Source organism: Plectropomus leopardus, chromosome 15 (genome assembly GCF_026936395.1).
Source record: "Plectropomus leopardus strain MGB_pleo_1.0 chromosome 15, ASM2693639v1, whole genome shotgun sequence".
In the NCBI taxonomy this organism is placed as follows: Eukaryota; Metazoa; Chordata; class Actinopteri; order Perciformes; family Serranidae; genus Plectropomus; species Plectropomus leopardus.
Window position 1 is genome coordinate 11,791,507 of NC_142190.1, and position 24,957 is coordinate 11,816,463.

The 24,957-nt window shown below is 40.8% G+C and overlaps 1 protein-coding gene across 1 annotated transcript; it reads right to left on the bottom strand.

Annotated features, from left to right (window-relative positions):
* Nucleotides 1-1,675: 1,675 nt before the first annotated feature.
* Nucleotides 1,676-23,848, bottom strand: prr7 (proline rich 7 (synaptic)). Its single transcript, XM_088088116.1, has 3 exons — nucleotides 23,331-23,848; nucleotides 15,744-17,792; nucleotides 1,676-3,480 (listed from the first exon to the last, which is right to left on the bottom strand). The coding sequence occupies exons 2-3, from the start codon at nucleotides 16,090-16,092 to the stop codon at nucleotides 2,843-2,845; spliced, it is 987 nt and encodes a 328-aa protein (XP_087944242.1). The 5' UTR covers nucleotides 16,093-17,792; nucleotides 23,331-23,848; the 3' UTR covers nucleotides 1,676-2,842.
* Between the last annotated feature and the right edge of the window lie 1,109 nt (nucleotides 23,849-24,957).

Sequence of the window (24,957 nt, forward strand, 5' to 3'; positions counted from 1 at the left end):
TTGAATCTCAGTGACAACTCCATTTTGATCAATTAAAAAACAAAATTCGGACAGGGATTTTTAATTGGTGGTTGGCACCAGCTTCTAAACCCCAAAGAATTTCCATGCCTTTAATTTGTTTGTTTGCATTATTAGGAATAATGTAAAACCACTTTATTGACTATGGGGATCAACTAAGTGTTCTCTAATCCTGTCTTATGTGTAATGGACATGGAAAGAGTTTTGCAAACTGTTCACACTTGTACTCAGCTTTATTGAAACGTTTCTGACCTCAGATGTTCATCAGCTGAATTTCATATAGAGTTTGTCTTAGGGCTGTAACTGTTCGTATATGTGCTGAACTGTCAGAGTTCTAGGCTCTCCGGTGCATTTAGAATACACATTATATAGACTGATACATGTTGTGTGGAGCCAAAGTTCATTTGCTCAAGTTCTACCTGGAACTTTTCATCATGCCTTTAGCAACATATGCACAGGTTAGCACAAACTAATTGGCGTGTGAATCAGTCACACTATGGTGAGCAAAAATGAAATAGCGGAGCTGGACGACCTGCCTGCATGTTCCAGGTCAGCTACAGAGCTCTGGTGGGATATACTGTTTGGCATCCAGGGGAGTTAATGTGTGCTTGACAATTTGATAATTCATGTAGATACTTGCACTGCTGTCTCTTTATTCATGGGTCCAAACTTTTTGACCGTATCCGAAACAGACTGGGGTTGGGCCACTGGACAATGTGATCGCTCCACTCCTAATAACAACACCATCATCCATCGTGATGTTTCACCATGGAAACTGTCAAATGCCAATCTCAACCAACCCTAAAACAGACTTGCCAAAAACTTGCCTTTGCATAAAATATATACATTAAACTTTTTTTAAGTAAGATCCATTCCAAAGGTGACCCAAGGACCGGGTGATTACTGCAGATCCAATTTAAAACAAGCAGACCTGAACAGACCCAAGTAGAGAGAGTGTTAACACAAGCAGTTTGTTTTCTTGCTGGAAGTCTCCTTCTCAAATTTCACAGTCAGTAGAAAGATATGAAACCATTACTGGGATTGTTCATCTAGTCATGTGCATCCTTGTGGGCTTGCAGGATATAAAAAAAAATAATTTTAATAATAATTAAAATGGGGACACACTCTACATTTGTACCACTAGTGTTCAAAAACATCACAGGGGTCTCTCAAAATGAGCAGCCACAATCAAAAAGGGAAGCAATACATGTTAGTTTTTCTGCACTTTAGAGTTCACACTCCTGTGTTACATAAACCACAATACAGGCCCAACCTGACTACAAAGTGTAACCAATATCATAAGGTAGACAAAAGGAAACAAACAAGAACTTGACAGGTACTTAGAGTGCACAAATCTGCCAAGACCAACTGCGCTTTCTCTAAATATTAAGTGAAAAATGATTTGTGTATCCACCCAGCGATTCAGATCCACTCAAAGTATAATGGATTCCTCCTTGGCCAATGCTGCACCCTTCAAAATATCATGAAAATCTGGCTGTTAGTTTTTCTGCCATTCTCTTTGTTGGAGGTAATATTAGTAAAAAGCAAAGTAAATATGGAACATCCAATAAAACAATGAAGAAAAAAGGTACATGCCAAAAATTATTTGGCACCATGATAGAGATGTTAATAGTAATTTAATACAGAAGACATGTAGTGAAGTTAATGGCTTTAATTTTGATTTCAAGATACTCCACATGGAGGGATCCAATATTTATTGTTACAGTATACTGCGGTAAGCATAAAAACACAATTAGCTGGTCCCATTTGGCTTTTTAAAGAAAAAAAAACCCTCCATAAATCATTGGAAGAAGCCCTGCCAGGAAAAAAAGCATTCATCACAAAGCATAAAAGAATGAAAAGAAATTTATACATGACATTTTTTTTCTCCACATAAGACGCAACTGAAGCCATCCTTTGACCATGAGAAAGGCTTGTAATCTCCATGCTGAGGTCAAACTACAACAGTTTGTAGTAAAGACATTGACGACAACGAAGCAGCATGTTACACAATGCAATCCAAGTACCCTTGGTTCTCTGGAGAGCTGGTTGTACTCTGCCTTTTTTTGGCTGTCAATGTGAAAACTGGCCCTCAGGCTCTAATGTCACAAACATGGTGGCTGAGTCCCTCCGATGGGTCACCACGTGTTCTTTTGTAAATGTTAATACTCACAGTCCTTGAGACGAGACAAGCTGTGAACAGAGTCGTCAGAAAATCAGAGCAGATAAAAGAGGAGAGGTCGTCGTGGGCAACAGACAGTTCCCGGGAGCCATAGCAACGGCAGACTGGTACAATAGGTTGCTCTGGCAAGGAGAGGGGAGAGGAGGGATGAACAGAACGAGAGGGTGACACGAGATGGGGAGGTGGAGATGAAAATGAAGGGATAAAAGGTGGAAAAATGTCTGTGCTTGTTGTTTGTCCTTTAAACTCGTTACCGATCCTTTTCTCTTCTCTGCTAAAGGAACCATGACGCAATTAGCTCCAATACAACATCAGGATGCTTCTGTAACTCAACAACACTGGTGTGAAACAGTATGTAATTTCCTCCTTAACACAAAGCTGAGAACCACAATCCCAGCAGTGTAAGTGGCACCCTTCGCTCACTGAGCTGCACGGGGGAGTTTAATTCCTGATGCCTTTGCAGCACCTAAACCCTCTTTTAACTCTTGAGGGAATTAAAACTCGACTACTAGTGCTGTAAACACGGAGCAGCAAAGGAGGCATACAGACAGGGAGTCTGTTTTAATAGAGCTCCTGCCTGAAGGCTCTTCAGAGATGGACCAACTTATTGGTTTGGTAGACTCTTCCAGTCAGCATTTATGTCTAGACAGCGGTGCTTCGACCCAGCAGGGGGAAAGCTGTAGGCAGGCCACAGCTGGGCTCCAGTCCCCTCAGTCTATGAACTCCCTGAAGCCCTTGTAATCCTCCTTGAAACCCCCGTATGCCCCCTTGAAGTCCTTGCAATTCTCCTCTAAGTCCTTGTATGCTTCCCTGGAATCCTTGTATGCCTCCTTGGAATCCTTGTATTCCACCTTGGAGCCCAAGTCCATCATGCTGAGTCCTGGGCTCTCGGCGGGGCATGGTAGCCATCGCGGCAGCAGCCTGCATTGAGCGTGGCCCTGGCGGTGTGAGGTTGTTGTGGTTCAGGTCCATGTTGGACAGAAGATGACCCAGGGAGTCCCAGCGCTGTGATGAAGGCAGGCGTATCAGGGAGGAGTAACCGCGGTTGGGGAATACGGCTGCCACGGGAGGTTTGCTGGTCTCAGACGTGAACACTGGAACAGGATCCTGGTGTTCCCTGAGCGGAGGAGGAGGCTGTGGAGGTGGTGCTCCTCGGAGCGTGGCAGGCTTTAGATAGGTGCCCCCTCGTGGGTCAGCCAAGACCTCACTGTAAGGTGGGGGAGGATCCTCCATTAGGACTGCCTCCTCATAACAGGGCGGCTTCCCAAATAAGTCTGTGTCTGAAAAAAAAGAGACTGGGATTAATCAAAACATATGCCAACATTTTGGCAAGTCAGCCTCACTGCCAATTTGTCCCAGAGGCCAACTGCAGTACTGCAACACAGACAACCACTATAAATGTAAAACTGTTCTCAAGAAATATCAAACACATACAAGGTCAATTGTTATCCTTTTTGGCATGATGTCTGTAAACATCATATTAATAATTTTCAAATATATTAAATAATATTTAATAACTGTCAAACTTCCCCAGAGTCTAGAGCTATTTTTAGGTTTGTGGCATCATTTGAATAGCGTCTACTGGACAAGAGATGCTGATGAGTCACCTCGGTCTCACTCTCAACTCGTCAAATACCAGTGCTTTGTCAGCTTACTCAGCATCAGATACCAACTTACTGAGGCACCCTTTGGCAGTGGTCTGCCCAGTGGCAGCATTTTTTTGGACACTCAATCAACTGCTGTAGTATTAAGAGTGAGAAAGTCTGCACTGAGGTAAGAGAGACTTGGGACTTGCACCTGTGAGACCACTGTTTGTGTTCTGTGTGAAACCAAAAGTCAATTGAGTTATTTTGATAACAGTGTGTTAGTATGTGTAGCATACTACGCTGGTGATATATATCACATGATGTTACATTACGTTGGTAACAATCGTACTTGTTTCAAGGCAAACCATGTTAATATTCTAAACCCAACCACAAAGGTCTTTTTTGCCTAAAAAGCTAAAAACAATGAGGAGATTGCAAGCATTTAACAATTGGAAACTGTCCTGTGAAAATGGAAGTTTATTTTGAAAAGACACAATGCATGAAACAAGTGTACTGTATAAGAGGGAAGCAGACCAGGATAAGAGAAGATAATATTGAAAAATGAGCTGGGAACACAACTTTGGAATCCATTTGCGTTTAGATATCGGTTTAATCATATACATATATGATACAGCCTGAAGTGTGTGTGTGTGTGTGTGTGTGTGTGTGTGTGTGTGGGTGTGTGTGGGTGTGTGTGTGTGAGACACTTCATCTCCAGGTCACAACCCAAAAGATTTTCATAAACAGCATCCTACTGTGATACATGTGACAGTGTGTTCAGCTGTGGGAACAAAATTCATCACAGAACATTTGGTCTGGACTCTCTGTTTCTCTCTCACACACATTTTTATTTGTCTTTATCACTTGCTCTAATTTCAGGCACACTTGTTTTCCATCTTTCTGCCTCTCGCTGAAGACTGAATCCTTTCTAATGCAGAACTTGCACTCCTACACTTTGTACAACAACATAAAAACACATAAAGTACACTTGATTGTAGACTCTTTGTTTATTCGGGTCAGACCTTTAAATGCGAGAGGTGAAAGTTCTGCAATGAAACCCTTGGTGTGAATGCTTTATAGTGTTCCTGTGTGCTGCATCTATCATACAGTGATACTGCTTCAAGTGTCCATTACATATATGTTATATAGTTTTTGCAAACAAATGAGAATCAAATGAATTTAATTGATGTAAAAATTAGTTATCCAACACAATACATATCATTGATGACGTATAACGATGATTCATAAGTGTTGTAATTGCCATTTACTTCTACAGTGAATGAGTTAATGATTTTTAAGAAAGTATGGTGTGTGTGTTTAGGCCTGGTTGGTTGTGGTTTGACATTATCAGGGAAATTACTCACTACTGAGATTCATTTTATTAGACTTTTAGTAGTCAAGTCACGAAAGATATCCCGTGGACACACATTCTAAAAGCGGTGTTTGAAATTGTAGCTCAAAAGAATGACACATCCAAAATCCTGGTGCTTTATCGACCAATTTAAAGACTATCTTTGATTTTTGGCTGCTGGAAGGAATGAATCATGTTTTAACTTTCCATGTGTACAACAATGAACCAAAACACATTGACTGCTGTTTTCAAAACAGGTTTAGATTTTGGCGTGTCACCCACTTGCACCATAGATAAAAAAAAAAAAAAAAAAAAGACAAAGTAAATAAACTTGTCGCCTATATGTCTAACATGTCATTCCACATTGTCAGATATTGCAGCTTTGCAGTGGACTTCAGCCTACACATATAAGACTGTAGGTATCCTTCTGCATCTGCTGTTGATGTCCCAGCAAAAGCACATGGTGGGATTACGCTGGTTGTGGTTATGTTTAGACAACAAAAGCACATGGCAACCAATGCCAGGACATCAATAAAAGCAAATGCCTGGTGGTTTATCATACAGTCGTCACAGGTGACTTTTGGTGTTGCGATCTCACACCGAAATCACTGCAAATGTGGCAGTATTTGATGACTTCGGAATTAGAGCAGGCTGACATTTCATGGGTGGACAGCATGTTAGTGATACTGAAGAGAGGACCAAAGCAGCATGGACACAAGTATTATTTGCAGGTACATTTTTATGCTGATGAATGTGCTGCAGCTGAGCAGCTAATTATCTAATTAGCTATCCAGCCTGCAAACTGACATCAGCAGTGAACTCTTCCCCAGTGAAGGTTTGTTTGGTGGCTCATTTACAAGCTAAGATGCAGGACAAGACGTGTGCTCACGTTTTTAAGTTAGATGAGAAGGAGTGTTAGTAGGAATTTAGGTTGTGGTTCAGAGTGTTTCTTGTGTAGTAAACTGCAGTCCTCCACATGAAACCTAAAATATAAATTTCTTTCTCAAAGGAGAACACAGGAGTACTGATTTACAGAGTAGATGCTGTTAGAGACGGCATTAAGTTTCCTTTAAAGCACATTTTGTGTTGCACATTAATTGCATATAAATGTAATATCGAAGAGACAGTGTTGTTTTCTCCTTTCTATCTGTGAAACACCAATTAGTGAGACTATGAAAAACTCCTGAGGTTCTCTGGAAATGCTTTCATTTTGGTGAAATGGCTTATTTTTGTTTTTTTTTTCTCCTGTTGATTTCCCTCCTGCACAGTATGCTCTCTTTTATATTTCAAAAAGGGAAAGAAACAGATTCATCAGAATGTTTTATCAGATGTTAGCTGTGCTGTGCAGTACAATATGAGCACAGCACTGTTAAGGAGATTTTCTGCAGTATTTTGTATATAAGCATTCACAGATTGTTCTCAACTAATTGGATCATTCACACATGTTGCTAATTACACTGAAGCCTGGCCAGCAGTACTCTAGGCAGCAACTCCGTTTGGATTTGCAATTAATTCAAGAACTCAGCAGTGAAACTTTCAGACCTATGCAGAATTTTGGACACAAGTTCAGCGTATTCAGCAGAAACACCTGCACAGGTTTTCCAGCTGTCACAGTGCTTTTAGAAAATGCTGTGACATAAATCAAAACAGACTCCCTGTATTCTGCGAGCATTTCAGCTGCTACAGCTGACATAAGTAAATTGATGTTTTCTTTTATTCTATCAGATACAATTTCCCACCATGTGGTTGAAGTGACAGAAAACAGCACTAAATTATTAAACTAGATGTAGTTTTGTTGTGGAATTGTGGCATAGCAATGTGTTTGTTACCTGACATAAATTAGTTTGACATTTTCTTCTGGATAAAGAAAAAACAACTGAATGTCATCTCTGCTACTGAGAGATAGAAGCACAAAGCTGAGATTTTTAAGGAAAAAGCATCTACCTTAAAAAACACAAGCTCTCTCCTGCAACATTTCTAAAATACTTCTGACTTGACAGAGAGCCTGTGGGCATATTGTAAGATGGTAGAATTTATATGTCAATGTATTGTTAGTATTAAGGAAAATATTTTGGGACTTTGGGCTACAAACATCACTCTTAAAGGTTTTTGGGTGTTTTTTTTTTTTTTTTTGGAACAACTGAAGGCAGTTTTTGTTTCCAGGCTGATGAATCTACCCAGATCCTGATCGATATCTGTTGAAATGTTGCACAAGCTCTCCTCCTGTTTTCACTGGACCTGAAATATTAACAGCAACTCAGTCTTGTCAGTTTCTTGCCAAGGCTCTTTTGGAAAAAGAAAAAGTCTGCATCCTAAAATTCAACATTTTTTAGACAATGCAGGAATTATACACTTAATTTTTTCTAACTGACTAAGGCCATGTACACACAGAGACGGAACTGATCTATTTGTTTTTCATTTAAAAAAAGTTTTCCGTAAACATGGAATCGTCTCAAGAAATGTGTGTCCACACAAAACCACTGAAAATGCTGTAGTATATATGCCAGGCCTGTAAGTGGCGCTGTAACGCTGCCACAGAAATACACCAAAAACAGAGAATAAGACATGGAGCATGCGCATAAAACTTGTGCGATGTAAACAAACACACTAAGAAGAAGATGGCGGAGAATACCAATCGAGCTAGAAAGGAGACATTTGTGTGGAGCAGAAGATTTTGCTGTAAAATCCACATCACGCTCAGTAGCTTCTGCAACACGAATGCAACGCTGTAATCCGCCATTGTTGTTGTTGTTGTTGGCGGGGTTAGCACATGCGGGTTGAGAGAGTGATGGTTCTAAACATGGAAACGCAAGGGTGGCGTCTTCAGATTTGTTCACTCTGGGACCCAGTTTAAAAAATTTGTGTATTCGGGCTCCCAAAATGCCTGTTCCGTGTGGATGAAATGCCCATACGATAAAAAAACTTTTGTGGATACACCTAAACTTGTCTCCATATGGACTTGGCCTAACATCTGTACTCCTGATGTCGTAGTAGAAACAGTTACTAAAGCAATATTTTCCAATTTTGTAAGTGTCCAAGGTCACCTGAATTCTCACTGCCCTGCATTATCATAAAATACTACTGTATGATGAACTGGTCATAGGCCACATGATTTTTTCTCATCGTCTACCTGCAGTTTTGATGTTTGACTTCAGTGTGTGTAGTTACTGTTGCTGCTTTGATATGCTAGTGTTCAAGTTGGCTGTCTCTTGTAGTGAAAAAATATTGTCATCACAGTTTTGTAAATCAACAGCTGTTTGTTGAACTGTTGCCATGGCACTAGATGTATTTATAGATGCAAATATGAGAGTATGTGTGTGTTCTTGTGTATGTGTGAGTACCTGGCACTAAATCCATCACTTCCATCAAGCCTCACAGATACCCATGGGATCAGACTCTCATTGTTTTCTCAGCTCTGTCCTAACTCCCCCGTCCATCGCTCTCTGTTGTGAACAGTATTACCAGCTGCCAGGACAGCTTTAAATAAACAGAAACACACGAGACTGATGTTTCCACCAGAGAGGATCAAAGGGGGTTTCGTTTGAGGCAGCAGCCAGCTCTGTGAAGATGGAGTATATGTGACTGTGTGAAGTGGTATATGGTGATCTGTGACAGCTACTGTATAAATACTACTGTGGTAATCTTATTAGTTGTGGTGAGTTACAGGATTACACAGAAAAATGATTAAAGGGAAACAGTACGTGTTGTTGGATGTCCGCTAGATACAAATATCATTTTCTTCAGGAAACGCAGTCAAGACTTGTGAGAGGAATTTGATCGAGACCTCTGTGGTTCACGAGTATGGTTGCATCCCAAGTCTATTTTCAAAAAATATTCTTGCTCCACCATTGAAACGTAAGTCGCTCTGGTGTACCATTTTAAAGGCTGTCCCAAAGGCAAATCTGTGTTCCCTAGGATAGGAAAGGAATGACCCACCCTATCCTCACTCTGATTTGCCAACACATGCTCATCCCAAATCTTCACATACTGCAGCTTTGTTGAGGACTTCAGCGTCTAAGTATTACATTTTAGGTATCCCTCTCTGTCTGCGCATTATGCTCCGGGATGCCGCTACCATGGTGTCAACAAATGCACATGGTGGAATTATGCTGCACATGGTTATGTTTAGACAACAAAACCACATGGCAACCAACATCCAGACGTCAACAAGCGCACATGCTGGTTAGGTTAACCAACGCTGCTTTGTTTTACCAGTTGATTTCCGTTTTTCTTTGGCCTCAGATGTCATTATGCAGGCAGCAGTGTGACGCCCACTTCCTGTCTACTAACTCTTGACATTAGGCAAAACGGGGCATTTAATGTGTTTCTGAAAACAATGCTGGCAAGAAATAGGTAGTGCAGTGATGTAACCTTGATTTCTATTTGATCAGCACTGCCTAGTTTTACTGTTTGATATGATTTCAGTTCAAGTTTGATTGAGAGAGAGGGGCGGGTGTGTCTCTTGATCAGCTGCATGCTCTTTGAGGTGGGCAATTGTGGGCAATACGAAAATGCAGAAGTACAGTCTGTAGTTCAAGCAAAAGCCCCATGAGCCAACACAACTCCTTAAAATGACACAAATTGCGTGTTAAAAACTGCACACAAAACCATTTTAATACAATGTGTAAAGGGGGTCCTCGATGTACCTTCTCATCTCACAATCTCAGTCCTCTGCTTTCTCACTTCATCACCTCATGTCTTCTGTTTTACATCTCCTCTGAAATATCTTCACGGCATCTTGCCTTTTACATCTTATTTCATGTTTATGTCATTAATTCTCCTTTTATCTCTTCATTTAATCTCATCTCATGCACATCTCAACTTCCCTGTATTCACACCGTGAGCTGCAAGACAATAAAACACATAAATCATTACATGGATCATTTCCCTTTCAGCAGATCCACCAAGACATCTATGTTTATTAAGTTTAATTTTCTATTAATGACACTGCTGTAGCAATTACCAGATAAACGACCCAATATAACATTTTAATATTCAAAGACAAAAAAAAATAAAGTAGTGCAGGAATGAACATGACTTTCAAGATAGAGACTCTCCTGTACAGTCGGCTGCAGAGGAGGAACCATCACTCAACACTGGTCTGAACTGAGCTGCTCCCAGTGTGAACATCCTGTGTGGGTCAGGATTTCTGTACAAAAGCCTGTCAGAGCAAAACATGCTGGTTGTGTGGGATGACAGCTAAGTGACACATGAAATGATCCCAGTTACTTAACCATTTCTCAAATTAATGAGAACTCTTTCGGTGGTCGAGTCTTTGCCCACCGAGCTCCAGTTTTCTGGAATAATCCCCCACTGCACATCCAGCAGGCGAACTCTGTTCATACTTTCAAAACCCAGGCTAGAAACATATCTTTTCTCTGTTCTCTGTGATCACTACTAATTTTACTGGCTGCAAACCCAAATCACTTACTTCATTGACAAGTAGCCTTGCTACTCCAATACTGTCAAGGTATATAAGGTAACTATATGATCCTTAAAATTTATACCAGGAGAGTCAACCTTCTTTGGCTTAATGTGCCACTGAGCAGCTTTCACGGGAATGAACAGGGCCTCACCTCCAATGCTGTATCCAGTTCTCTTTATAAATCCATGGGTTTGAGTGATCAGATTTCATTCTGTCTCTTACACATCTTTCGCACGTTCATACATGGCTTTTTTGTTACAGCAAAGCTGCATGAAGAAGTGTAAATGGAGTAGATCATACTCTCATGGATGGTGACGGGATTCTGCTTCTCTGCTCCCACCATCTCCACGTCCCTCTCTCCCAGCTTTATATACTACTGGAGTGGCTCCTGGCTTCTCTCTCCGTCCTCTGTTCTGCTCAGCTTGTCAGCACCTGCTTCTCTTTTAGCTCCGCTGCTGCTTGGATACTAAACCTCTTCATCAGTCTGCTTTGTGACTGAGACTCCAGCAAGCCTTTGTTTTTATCCGTTACTGTCTGTCTGTGCTCATTAACCATCTTTGACAGCAGCTAATGCTCTTTTACTGACTCCAGCTTTCCTTCTGCCCTCCAATAATCCCTCTTTCCCTTTCCCTCATCCCTCGTCTTTTAGCACTCTGCAGATTTATAAAGGTTTATGCTGTTCCCTCTCCATCATTGCTTTCAGATTCTTCTCTTTTTGATTTGTTTATCCTCTGTCAATCATTTTAGGATTCATTCTTTCTCTCTTTTTTTAATTTTAGATATATCAGCAAAATTATAATTTCATTTTTTGTAAAGTTGATGAAACACTGTTTCAAAGAGCAGATCCGCAGTACATGTTAATGCTCTAATGTCACTTGGAGCCTGTAGGATTTCCATTGGTTCCTTTACCTCCAAATTTGAAATGCCAGTGCTTTCACTTAATGCTAATGCTGCTCGGTGCTGACAGTCATTTTCACTGCAGTTGCACTTTTTTTCCATTTCAGACGTCTTCACGATTCAAGCGTTTTCTAGCTTTCTAGGTTTAAACTTGAATTCCTGAAAAGGAGAACTGCCTCGTGTTTACGTCTGCCAGGAGGGTGAAGCAGAATGTTCCCAAAGCTCATGAATGAATTTCCATAAAAAATAGCTGAACACACACTCACACGAACTTTGGGCTGAGAAATGATTGGCAAGTTTGGGGTGGCAAAAAGGACAGAAGGCTCAAGGCTGCAAAGTTGTGTAATGGTTGACTGAGAAAAAAAATTCTCTGATTTTGAAGAGTTGAGGTGCCTTTGAGCAAGACACTTAACTGCCAACTGCACAGTGGAGCAGCTCAGCCACCTGCCATGTCAGTCTATGTTGCAGGTAGCATTTGCCAGCTGTGACTGCTCCAACAAGGAGCGGATTAAAAAGGGCTTCCAGGTTTCAGATGTCTGAATCATTACACATTGTGTTGATTGATTCAGAGTTTTCGTGTTGCTCTTATGAACGGCTGTTTCACCAGCTGGATCAACAACTGAAACCACCAATAACTGCCTTTGCAAATAGCAGTCCAAAGTTAGGAACGTCATCTATCTGTACTGAAGCCAGGATCCTGAGGCTGCTGTAAATTTGACTCAGATCAAAGGAACACTGTGTATGAAAATTATTTCTTTGTAAGAGATCATTTTATGCTCTCCATTGTGAGTTTTTTAGACTGATCTTTAGCCAGGTTAGCAGCCTGCCACCATGACTGGCATTGTTGGTCCAGATTGAAATATGTTGATAAGTACTGGGTAGATTGCCATAACATTTTGAACAGACATTTATGCTCCTGAGACAGGGAATCCTACTGACTGCAATGAAACATGTGACAGATTGCTGAGATGAGTTTTGATGGTGTAGCATTAACATGTCTGCAAATGTGTGTTCAGTTGTAGCAACAGTACTTCAACTAAAAGTTCGACATAAGCTGCAGCCATTTGGTTGTTCTCGAAGATACCTCGATGTCGCTCTTCATCACTAACCTAGTTTTATGTTGTAGTGTTGCCAGTGCAACAGCGCATGAGCCAAAAAGGCACAAAGGATCTGCAAGATTACATACATCGTATCAAACCTGCCCCAAAACAGATAAATGGTTTTGATTAGCCTAACCAGGGTTTGGTCAGGTGGATATCTGTTTAAAAGGGACAAGGACCAGACATATCTGCTTGAGTAAATGAAACATGAGCTTGCCGATTCGTCCGGTTCCTGGGCTATTGGTGGAGCACATAACAGCACTGAAATAGTAAACTAGTTACAGAACATAATGTGTGGCGCAACACAAGGAACAGTAAAATAATTACTTCTAGTCTGGCTAACACTGCTTCTTTGTCCACTGAAAATAACCAGGACAAAGATAACAAATTGATTTTTCTAACTCAGACTGCAAAAGCCTCAATTTAGCTTTGGCTGAACTCTTAAAGACAATTTCACACAGAACAAGGGCTGTAAATTTTGTCACATTTTTTTGTAAAGTAGCTAATTATGTTTGAAAGGGGTTGCTTCACAGAACTATGATAACGATGATTGATAACTTAACTTTATAGGGAGCTGCTATATGGGAAAAAAACCTTCAAGATGGACACCTGTTGAAGGAAAAAGCCTCTCTCTGTCCCTTCTCTCGCCCAGCTGTGCTCCTGCTTACTCTACACTTTGTCTCTTTTTTCTCGTCTTTTTGTTTCTTTCTCAGTTTAGCCCGGCCTTTTTGTCGCTCACTCCGTCACCACTCGGCCTCCACAGTCACCACCCACGCCTTAGCGGCAGCTGTCACCATGACGCCCCGCGGGGGAACGTTGCCCGGCAGGCGGGGAGGTGGAAGCTGGGAAGCAGAGTCTAAAAAAAAATCTGACACAGTGAATAATGAAATCCTCCTCCTGTCCTCTGCTTCTCTGTTTGAATTTGAATTGCTGATATGGACATTGCAAATGTATTATTTCTCCGTCTTTGTTGTAGTTTTTGTCCAAAACTTCAGTTCATGAGTCCTTTGAATCGAACACGCATTCAGCTTTTAAATGAAGAAAAAGTAAGATGTGACAGGTTTGAAATTTGTCAGTTATTTTACACTCAGCAGTAGAGAAAAGATTGATGTTCTATTCAAGAAGAGTACTGTTGAGACAAATGGATGCAGTAGTTGATATTTTGACAGCTGGAGTTTAATCACAGCTTCAGAGAGATGAAGGAAATCAAACACTGCTGTGTAGTGAAAACAGATTGTTTTATACACTGTTATCTTGAAATAAATGGCAGCTGGAATAAGTGGTGGGCAGCCATGATCAATTTGACAATTTTGTGTTGGTCACATGTTGAGCTGAGGGTCGTAATGTTAGATTAAATCACAAGTTTGTAGGTCTTGTGTCCCTTGTCGTTTTTTGAATGGTGATAGCTCCATTGAAAAATGAATAAACACAGTGCATAGACACTGACAACAAGTGTTTAACTCTACCTAAACAAAGTAATTTGAATCAGCGGTGAATAAAACCTACAATCGTTAATTTTCACCTGCTCCTGATTAAGTCCCATTTCACTAGTGCTGGCAAAAAATAAATAAATTCTACTGAGACTTTTTCCCAGTTCAGCATGTACTGGGTCTGCACTCGAACAGTATGTACTGCTTTCAGGAAATAGCTGCAGCCTCACACTCTGAGTACAGTCTTGCCTTCTCCCACCTATTCGGCATTTATATGATACCAAATTGCCAGAAATTGAAATAGAAGCATTACAGCCTTATAAAGTGTAATTAACTTGCTGTGTGACGAAGTGTAATTTGTTTATAAGCATTGCAGGTGCTCACCATAGATGTATAAAGAGAACTGGATACAGCGTTGGAGGCTGGGCCCTGTTAATTCCTATGATAGTCGCACAGTGTTGTATGAAGCCAAAAAAGATCAGCTGCCACGTGTAAAATTACCCAGATGGGGACAAAAAGATTTTAATTTTGCAGGTCTTCTAGACTCTCCACATATTATTGGAACAAATGGAACGATGATTTTATTAGAATGATTTTATGCCTGTTTTTTTATGACAAGGATTTTTTCAAATTATTATATTGACTTATTACGGTATATATGATTGTTTGTCTTTGTGATCTATGGATGCATTATTTCTTCTTGGGCCACAGGGTATCACATGAAGGTGTAATTCCACTATAAGGCCACTATAAAATTTTGCTTCAAATTCTGGCACACCTCCTGGGGGCCAGGTGTAGACTGATTAACATGCTTGCGTTGTGAAAACTGAAAGGTGCTTAGCAAAAAGATGTGATATAAAGGTCTAGTACAGTATTGAGGTAACAGCCACACTTGAACTTTAAGTCATTATTGTCACTTTTGCACCTCCTCAAGCCATCCAACAAGTTCTCACCCCAAATTGTCACGTTACTGCTTTGCAGTGGACTTCTGCATCTACATATGATGTCTTAAGTCACCTTCTGCATCTGCTCTTCACATTCCGGTATGTCGCCACCATGATGTCAACATGGTGGGATGACACAGCACGTGGGTGTGTTTAGACAATACAAGCGCATGGCAACCAGTGCCGTAAAGTCAACAAATGCACATGCTGGCATGGATGGTTAGGTTTAGGAGAAGGAGGCAACATGGTAAGGCGTGGAAAAAAACCCAACACATTCAGAAAGGAAGTGAACACCAGACTCCCACGTTAAAGTCTGGGGTTTGCTGGACCCATCTACCGCCCTTGCTGCCCGCCCTATAGGTGCCCTCGCACTCCTTTATATTATGTCATTACTGGCAACGTTCATCCTAAAGCCATTCTGTGGAGAATCATGGACAATCGGGCTGACGCGCCAGGTGTTGTCTGGCCATCTGGCGTCATATACTAACAATTCAACCGGTTCTGTCCAGCTGCATTCTCAACTGATGCCATCTAGAGGGATATTATGTGGACACAAAATGTGCCTTTTATCGTCTGGATTGTACGCTGAAAGCACTGTCAAAGCGGCTATATTTGACGAGTTCAGAATAAGAACAGGCTGGTCCCCCAAGTCCCTCTACACATTTACCTGCCCCATCCCTTCATTATAATAAAATAATGATTCAAAACTTTTGAAGGAACCATTCAAGCAACAGCATAACTCACATTAGGATTAAAATTTACATTGAAAATGTATGCATAGAACAAATAATAACAATCTCTTTACGTTACCTGGCATGCTGATCCAGTTTGCTTGTGGCATGGGATGAGGAACCTGCAGAGGAACAGGCGGTGACAGCGTCTGAGCAGGGCAGAACTGCGGTGGCTCTCTGGGCAGCTGTAATGGTGGTGGAGGAGGTAGAGGAGGAGGAGGAGCAGGCGGGTATCCCGCGGGGTGACAGCTGAGTGGCTCCATCTCTACGGTTCGCAGACATTGCTCCCTCAGCCTCTCCTCATTGCGGCGCTTCAGCCTGCGCTGAAGGAAGCTGCAGAAACAGCAGAGCATGACGATAAGGGCCCAGACCAACCAGAAGCCGGCGAAACAGGCCAGGAAGGTATAAGTGCCCTGTGACATCACCATGGCAGTGATGGGACGGGCTTAGAGTTTCCCCCCTGAGGCAGGAACAGGTTATTTCGAAGGATGGGACGTTCACAAGGTCCTGCTGTGAAACTTGGCAAGGTGCGTCCTGACTCTCAAGGGTCAATGAGCCAAAATCTGGCACATTCAGTGATGAAAAATATTGCAGATTAAAATGTTGACATATCCTGTGGGCTGTAATTCAAGGTGGGAACAAAAAAAATAAGAGTAGGTGCTAACAAGGTCAAACAAGTCAAAGAGAGCTTGTTTCTCTGGTGATGACTGTTCAGCCACTTGACTTGAATACTAATGCATTAAAGTCAGTTAGCATTATAACATCCCTAATAATCACTAAAGAATCTGATTCCAAAACTCTGATATCTAAAAATTCATACCTGTGCTTGGTGACAGGTTTGTTTCGAGATGGCTCAAAATTTAAACAGACATTAAAATGGCTTCTGATTTCTTGTTGGTATTATCAAGAAAATTATACCCAAGATCCTGCAAATATCCAGAAGAAGTTAAAAATGATGATAATTTCAGTTCACATTGGGTAGATAGTTGTTGAGAAAATCCGATGAAATCCATTCTGGAACATGACTGTCACATGTCTGAACATTAAACGCTGGCCAATTACAGTCTTGGTTGTGTTTATGAAAAGCTGGCTGTCAATAAAAAGCAGCATCCTCCATAAAATGTTTAAGACGTCAGCATTCTTAATAACAAATAAAGTGCATGAAAAAACTGAATGCCAAAAGTTAATGATGAGGTCAACTGGCTTGGAAACAGCAGTGTTGGCTTATTAGTCTTGCCACAACTGATTCTGTCCACTTAAAGATATATTAATGTAAATCAAAGGATGTTACACTCTTGACAGTAGGCACTGGGCATAAAAAAATATGATTTCTGTCCACATTATGTGTCAGGAAAAGAAGACTTACTGCACCACCAGACGATTCACTGAAAAAACCCTCTAAGGAAATCTGTGCCTTTTTGAAATATTGAAGGTGCATCCATTTCAACTTTTTAAAAAAACAGTATCTCGTATTTCAAAGTAAAAGAATGTTCCAAAATAGGTAAAGTGGATCAGGAAAGTTGAGTTAATGTGAAGAAAATCTAAAAAAATAACTTTATGTCTGTTTGTAAATCTTCCGTTTCAATCCAGATGTCCTAGAAATCTGCTCTTCTGCAGCACTCCCCATTTACATGGAAATGTATCTGAATCCTGCTGTGATCACACACGTTCACACACTGTCATTATTCCACATTATTCCACAAGATTACAGATGAACTCTGTGCCTTTACAGGTGTTTCAACAGCTGTGAAAATCCATTTTAATTTGCCAAAAGGCTCCACCAGACTTCTTTCAGTAATCCACTCTCTAAGCAGTGGTGGCTGAAAACTTTTCCATCTTCTCTTATGGAAAATAAAGTTGCAACGACATCATCTCCGGATTTTTTATGCATAACATCAAGTCCAAGAGACGAGGGGAAAAAATAAAACATTAGAAGTCGGACATCCAATCAGAAGCACCAAAAACCCTGGGGGTGATGTGCAAATCCTTCTCAGACACGTTTGTCAATGTGAAGCCAAGCTGGTCCCTTCAGGGCTGTGGAGGACCGGAGTCGGGGGTCCGTCTACACTCTGGGATGCCGAATTCTTCCTTCTCAGATCCCAGCAAGACTCCTTGGCCTCATGTTGCTCTACAAAGACAAACAGGGACGAAATGAGACCATCGTCAACGATTATCAGAGGACAAATTCAGACAATATTTTCAACACAGTGAGAACTCAGAGCAGCAAAAACAGGGCAGAGGACTTGTGCTTATGAATCTCAGCTGTTCAGGCAGGATTATGACGCCGACCTCGGGGGGTGAGTATCAGTTTCACACTTCAGAGAGAAGATCACAGAGAAAATATTCACAGTAATGTAGCAAAGGAGACAGAGTTACTGAAACAACTAGATATACCGCCATGTGTTTGTACGCCTCCTTGTATCAGTCAAGTTCCACTTACAGTTTACACGGACACGGACACTTAAACCCCCCCCACCCCCCACCCCCAACAGCAGAAAAAAATCTATACAGAGATTCAAGATTGGCACCCAAAATTCTTGAGTTATGGCCAAAAACCTGTTTTGAATTGTGGCCAGTAGCCTATTATGAACAAAAACCTTGACCAATGACCTTGGACCACCAGATTCTAATCATTTCATTCTTGAGTCCAAGTGGACGTTTGTGCCAAATTTGAGGAAATTCTCCCAAGGCCTTCTTAAGATATTGTGTTCACAAGAATGCAACAGATGTGAGGTCAAATTTGAAGACATTCCCAGAGGTGTTCTTGAGATATCAAGTTCAAGAGAAGGTCAAAGAGACCTTTGCCCACCAAAATTGAAGCAGTTCATCAATAAGTCCAAATGGACGTTTGTGCCAAATTTTAAGAACTTTCCTCGAGGTGCTTTTTCATGTCACATCTGAATTTTTGTGTTTTTAGACATCCTGAGAACACAGTACCTGAGGCCATGACTGTTGCAGGCATGGAGGTATACGAGTATCTTACACCACCATGACCAAAGCTTTGATTAAGGTTTATGCATAAACACGACTTAGTTGTTGTGAGATATATCATAATAATTTAGTTAAAATAACAGTTTGGAAAGGGTTAGGGAAACATCAGCATCATGGTTAATAGAACTCTGACTGTGAGGAAAATATATAAATATAGTCAAAGTTGTCTGTGGACTTTGTGGCTCCATCACATCACAATATTTCCTACTTTGTTTTGTTACTTGGGCACAAACATTGTTACATTATTGGCCATTTGAAAAAATGGCTGATGCTTTCATATTTCTGAGGTTATCCATATCCACAATTCACGAAAGCCATGTTGGAGATGGACAAAAAAAACAACAAAATACAGATAAATGGGACCACCAATGATATACAAGGACCTACACTTAAGGATTTCATGTGAATAATATGTCTAATATCCACCCCAAGTCTGAAGGGGGGATATTAAATTGGATTCATAAGACAGAGAAAAGAAAATAGTAATAGAGGGAGTAAAAAGAGGAGAAAAGACAGGACTAAAGTTGTCTGCCTGTAGGGCTCAGGGCAAGAAAGTCCACTTAAACTTAAAATAAATGTTCTTTGTATATATATTTTTGCCTTAACAATAGAGTGCAGTTAATAATTTCTCCTGGCACAGACAGAAACTGCTCCTTCCTACTGCCCAAACAAGCCACCATGTTTATGTATTTGATAAACGTGTGTGTTTTTCTAAACAGCATTAACTGGCTAGGAGGACGCAGTTGGTGGCCTCTAAATGGTAGAAAACAGAATAGATGAATAATTTTGGGCAAAACTGCCAGCAGAATTATCACATACACAAACAGCAGCTGCTTCTTGTGCCTTAATTTGCTCCAATCTGAATGGCATTTCTGCAGCATGATTAGCAGCTGATGACTGCAAAAGCATTATCTGGACCAAAACTGTAAACTCTGCAGGATGATTGTGTTTTCTCCCAAATTACAAGTAAACATTTCACTTCCAACACTGGTGTACACACTCCTCTAGAAACCATAGGGCTGTGCTAAGACTGCAGGCAACTCAGATCTATAAGACACATTGTCAGCACTGTTTTGCAAATGATCAGAATGGATTAGTGTGTCTAGACATCACCAAACTATCTGCATGAGCCGGTGTGGTGACCAATATCTACGTAACTATGCTAATGATCTAGCTTTCTATGCTGATGATACTGTCTTTTCTGTGCACCCACTCCTGCTAAGGCTTGTGAGTATCTTCAGTTTGCATTAGTACAAGAACAGATTTGTCATCTGTAACTTATCTGTGATACAGAAAAATCAAAACTCAGGGTTCTCACTGTGTCAAGATCAGGAGATTCAAAACTGTTTCAGAAAATTGTTACTAGAAGTGGTCAACAAATCAAACTGGTATCTACTTTTAAATATCTAGTGGTACACTTTTTATTAGTCATGGTTCTTTCAGTTGTCAGCGACAGCAAAAATGACAAGAGCAGCAATTGTTTTTTTGTTTTTTTTACAAAGCTCTGATGAGATTATGAAGGTAATGTTTCTTCTTTTCCCCTGAGGGACTCACCCTCACCTTGAAATGCTCTTAACAGTCGTGACTCATCCCTTCAGGCTACAACATCTCATGCTGCCACAACTCAAGTTAAACTGAAAACGTGACATTTTCAGCTACTTTGAAACCAGTCTGTTCTCCTGAGTGAAAAGACACCTACGTTTTTACAGAATTGAAACAAACTGTTTTCTGACAAAGCTGATGTATGAAGACTCTTTTTATGGACACAGTTGGACACTTGCTCTCTATTACACTAACATTTACAGCACAAGTGGAGCCACAGCGTTCATGTCCTGTTTCTTTCATCCTCCACCTCCATATCACCTCTGGGAATCACACTCCTGTGTCTGTTGTAATTTAAAATTGTTCAGCAGAGGTGATTCATCAGCACAGGGCTTCCATGAGGTCGCACAGCTGCTGATATTTCCATCTGTGAGCGCTGATATGGAACAGAGCTTTTGTTTACTCCCCACGCTTCCTGCCTGTCCGTTCCAGTCATTGCAGGGGAGCTTTCAGCGATATATACTTACTCAGACCCTCAACGTCATCACCCACTCGTGTACGATTACACATATGTACAGTACATACTTACATTATTTATATCCCTCTTTTGTCTTTCATCTTTCGCTCATACGCAGCACAATATGACATAAAACGGATCTCTCTCTCTGATTTAAAGCAATAATGCAAGCCCCCTGATGCTTTTATTCATACACTGCTTCAACTTGAAAGACAAGCAAGTCTTTGTTCTGAAATGAAAATTTTTAGTTTGTATTTATTTGTAGAGAAAAATTTCAAACAGAAGTGATTTAAGCAGTCCCTGTAGTCACTGTAATCGACCAGGATGCAGCTTCTGAGCGGGAAAATCAAAACTTTCAAGGCATAAAATGTAAAAACCTGAAACAGTTGGTCTAATTTTTGGAACGTAAACACTGTAAAATGTACCGTTTGGAAGATGAGTAATCAAAACAAGAAACTTGAAAAGCTGTATCTTCAAATATACTTTAACAATAAAGGTTTCCTTGTCATACACATGTTGACTTGGATGACAAACCAGTGATTTTGCTGATCTCTTGATCCAGCCGCTGAACATGTAAGCATTCAGTCTTTTACTTCAAGGACATTCTCCAGGCCTCAGCGGGCCACTTCATCTCCTCTGAGCATTCAGAAAGCAAGACTTCTGTCATCACATTTCACTCAGACTAAACCCACATGACCACTGGATTCATGTGGGGTCGATGTCGAATGGAAATCTTAAGATCACAAACCTTTTGTCACGGAAATGAGTTCTCCTACTCGTGGCCTTGCATTCTTTGAAAATTCTTTTCTCACAAAGATCTCCATGCTTTTTCACAATAAAAGAGCACAACTAAAGTAGTGACAGCAAGGTTAAAGGTCTGACTTTTCAGCAACATTCTTTACTACAATGTTGGATTAACAGTGCTTTTATACACCTTCCCCAAATTTGAAAATGATGATTTTTAGCCAGATTTCCTGGACTGTCCATGTTAATCAGATGACAATTCGATTTCCAATTTGTTTCTCTACTGAAGACTAGACTGAAGTTAAAAAAGCACCCCAAACAAGCAGGAGGAGCAGGCTGTAGTATGCAGTCCAGGCCTGGCAGCGTGCCACCTGCTGAGGTCTGAGAGTCCAGCTCTTCAGACAGTAACTGAAAAAAAAGATCTGACTCCAAATGAAATATGAGGACTTTAAGTTAATTTTATCCTGTTACTTGAGTCGCCTAAAATGTTGGTGCTGTTAAGGTGTGTGTTCCCCCTGCTGGTCCTGTGCAGCATTTCTTCTAATCTCATTGTCCTCTCTCCTCAGGTGTTCCTAATCTGGTCCGACTGTGCATGTCTATATAAAGGGGGCATGAGAAAAACAGTCACACGGATTGAGTTAATTCTGTTGCTTCTTTGTGTCCCTAGTTTTGAGAAGATGGGTCATGTTTTGTTTAGTTTGTCCTTGTTTGGTAGTTTTTTGTGAGCATCTCATGGTCCAATGTGTGGCTTGTTGGTGATCCTTTCTTTGACAAACCTGTGTCTCCATGCTTCTCTGTCCTTCTGTTGGTTCTTTCTTTCTTTCTTTTTTTTTCTGCTGTCACATTTACTCTAAAACAAGACTAAGAGTTGAGGATGTGTGAGGCTGCACACAGACACCACCTTGCTTTGATTAAAATTCTAGTTTTGCCTAACAAAGACAATGCTGACATGCAGATGTTTAGCAGGTTTACCATGTTCACCTTAGTCGTGTGTGTTGGCTAACTATCAGTAAACAAGGTAAAGCTGATGCTGGTGCAGCTTCAAGTGGCCATTCAATGAACTGCAGTTTTTTGGCAACATCACACTTGCTTCATTTTTCAGCATCTGAGTATGCTGCTTGGTCCAAGCCCATCAAGTTGGCAGGTTTATACTGAATACTCTTTTTTATTTTTTTGTTGATCTACAGTAAAAATTATAGATTTACTTTGTATTTAAAGCGAGTTTTAATTGTGCTTATAAAATAAACAGTATATATGATAAATTTCATTTTAATATTACTACATCTACTTCAGCAGTTAATTATCTACATGGGAACTTCTTTGCTGACGCTTTAGCTTTAGGCGCCCCAGCATGTCCTCTGTATTTGGTGGGTTATCTGAATGTGTTGCTAGAGAGATTTAAACTCCTGGTAGGTGCCAACAAAACCCCCCAAAAAGTCTTAGTTTGATATAGGGTTCGATCACTGTGTTTCAGCAGCTCTATCCTCTGAATTAAACTCAGTCATGTCTGTGTCAAGTCATCCAAAACATACTGATGATTTCTACATTACGCAACAGACGCACTGCTGTTTTCTGTTGTTCTTTTTTGTTTCTTTAATTTTCTCCATGAGAGAAACATCAGAAGGGTCTGTCCTCCTAAGAATAAAGATTCTTACAAAAAAGAGAGGGTGTGAATGTTTTCAGAATGAGACATCCTTTCTACATGGAGATCACGAAGGTGACAGCGCAGGTAATGAGATATCGTAAACAACAATAACGTCGCTGTAAACTCACAGCTTGTTTACACACACACACACACACATACACACAAACACACACGCACACAAACAAGACAAGTCCCTGTCTGAATTATATTCTGGTGTAAAAACTCACCTCTGATTCTTCTGGCGACGACATGACGAACTCAGATCCGTGCCATTTAAGTTTTGTTTTCAAAATTAAAAATAATAATAAGAAGAAATATTAAGAAAGCCAAGGATGCTTTAAAAAGAAACACTTTCCTGCGTCCGTTTTGTCGATGTGTGTGTGTGTGTGTGTGTGTGTGTGTGTATGTGTACTGTCCACCGGCTCCGGTCAGATTATCCACTGGTAATGGATGTGGGCTCCTCCGCTCTCTCTCCACTCCCTGCCGGGAGCTACGCGTCGTGTTTTGGACGTCAAGGGAAATAAAAAAGAGGTTTATCGGTTCACCTTGACAGCCTGGCTCCTCCCTCCCTCTCTCTCCTCTCCTTCATTTAGTCCCTCCCTCCCTCTCTCATCGCAACAGAAGGAGCATTTCGTGACACTCCGCCTGTCTGCCTGTCTGGATGATGAGAATACAAATCGACCTGTCGGCAGGGGTTTTCCAGGGACGCACGACTTGACAGAAAAAAGGCAGACGCTGTGTGGAGGATGTAAAGAGGGGCAGTTGTGGGTGTTAAGTAGCACTGTGATTTTTGCATGTGTATGCAAAATATTAAGATCATACACTGTATTGTTATGGCCTCTCCATTCATGTCTGCTGTACCTCCAGTGCTGAATGTGTAGGTTACACAAAAAATACAATCTTCACAAACCAGATTATGGCATTATTCTCATTATTGGGGCTGTTGGGGAAAAAATGTGTTTTTGGTGGTCTCATTGGTCAAGATGGTCAGTCAGGTTCATTTGGGCGGTGGAACACCAGAAACCAACTAACAGTCAGTCAGATGAACAGACAATTGAGAATTCGGGGCAAAACTAGCAGCAGAAAAGTGTGATATAGCGTTACTGATTGACCTGAGAAATACTATAATTGATGCATGACATAAAACATCCTTGTTTATTGAGGCCAGTGTCTGATAGAACAGTTTTTAAATGGTGTTTTAATTGGCTAGAGAGGCTGCTATATGGGGAAAGCCCCATATTCTTCAAGTGCCAAATGGGAAAACAATGATACACATGCCCAAAGTTTTTGGCAATGAAAGCAGATGTACTGTTGTCGTCATCTACTCATAACTGGCAGAAGTTGGTATTTCTGTCAAGGAAGATAGTAATGACTCTCACCATGAACAATGTGGATTATCTCCTCCAGAGCAAAAAAAGTCTGCATTCTGAAGAAAAGTGTGGCATTTTGTGCACTACATGCATTGTATATCCCATACTTGATTTTATTTTTGTAAAAAAAAAAAAAAAAAAAAAGTTTTAATGTTTCCGCGCCGGGGATAGGCAAGGCCGGAGGCATTATGTTTTCAGGCTGTCCATCCATCCTTGCGAACATACATCTGGCACATTGTAATGAACCCGATATCTCAAGCATGCCTCAAGGAAATTTCTTCAAATTTGATACAAACATTCACTTGGACTCAAAGCTGATTATATTATGGTGGTCATAGGTCAAATGTCAAGGTCCCTGTGACCTGTCTCATTCTTGTGAACACAATATCTCAAGAAAACCTATAGGGACTTTTTTGACACAAACATTTAAGTAGACTCATGGGTTAGCTGATTAGATTGTGGTGGTCAAAGGTCAAGGTCACAC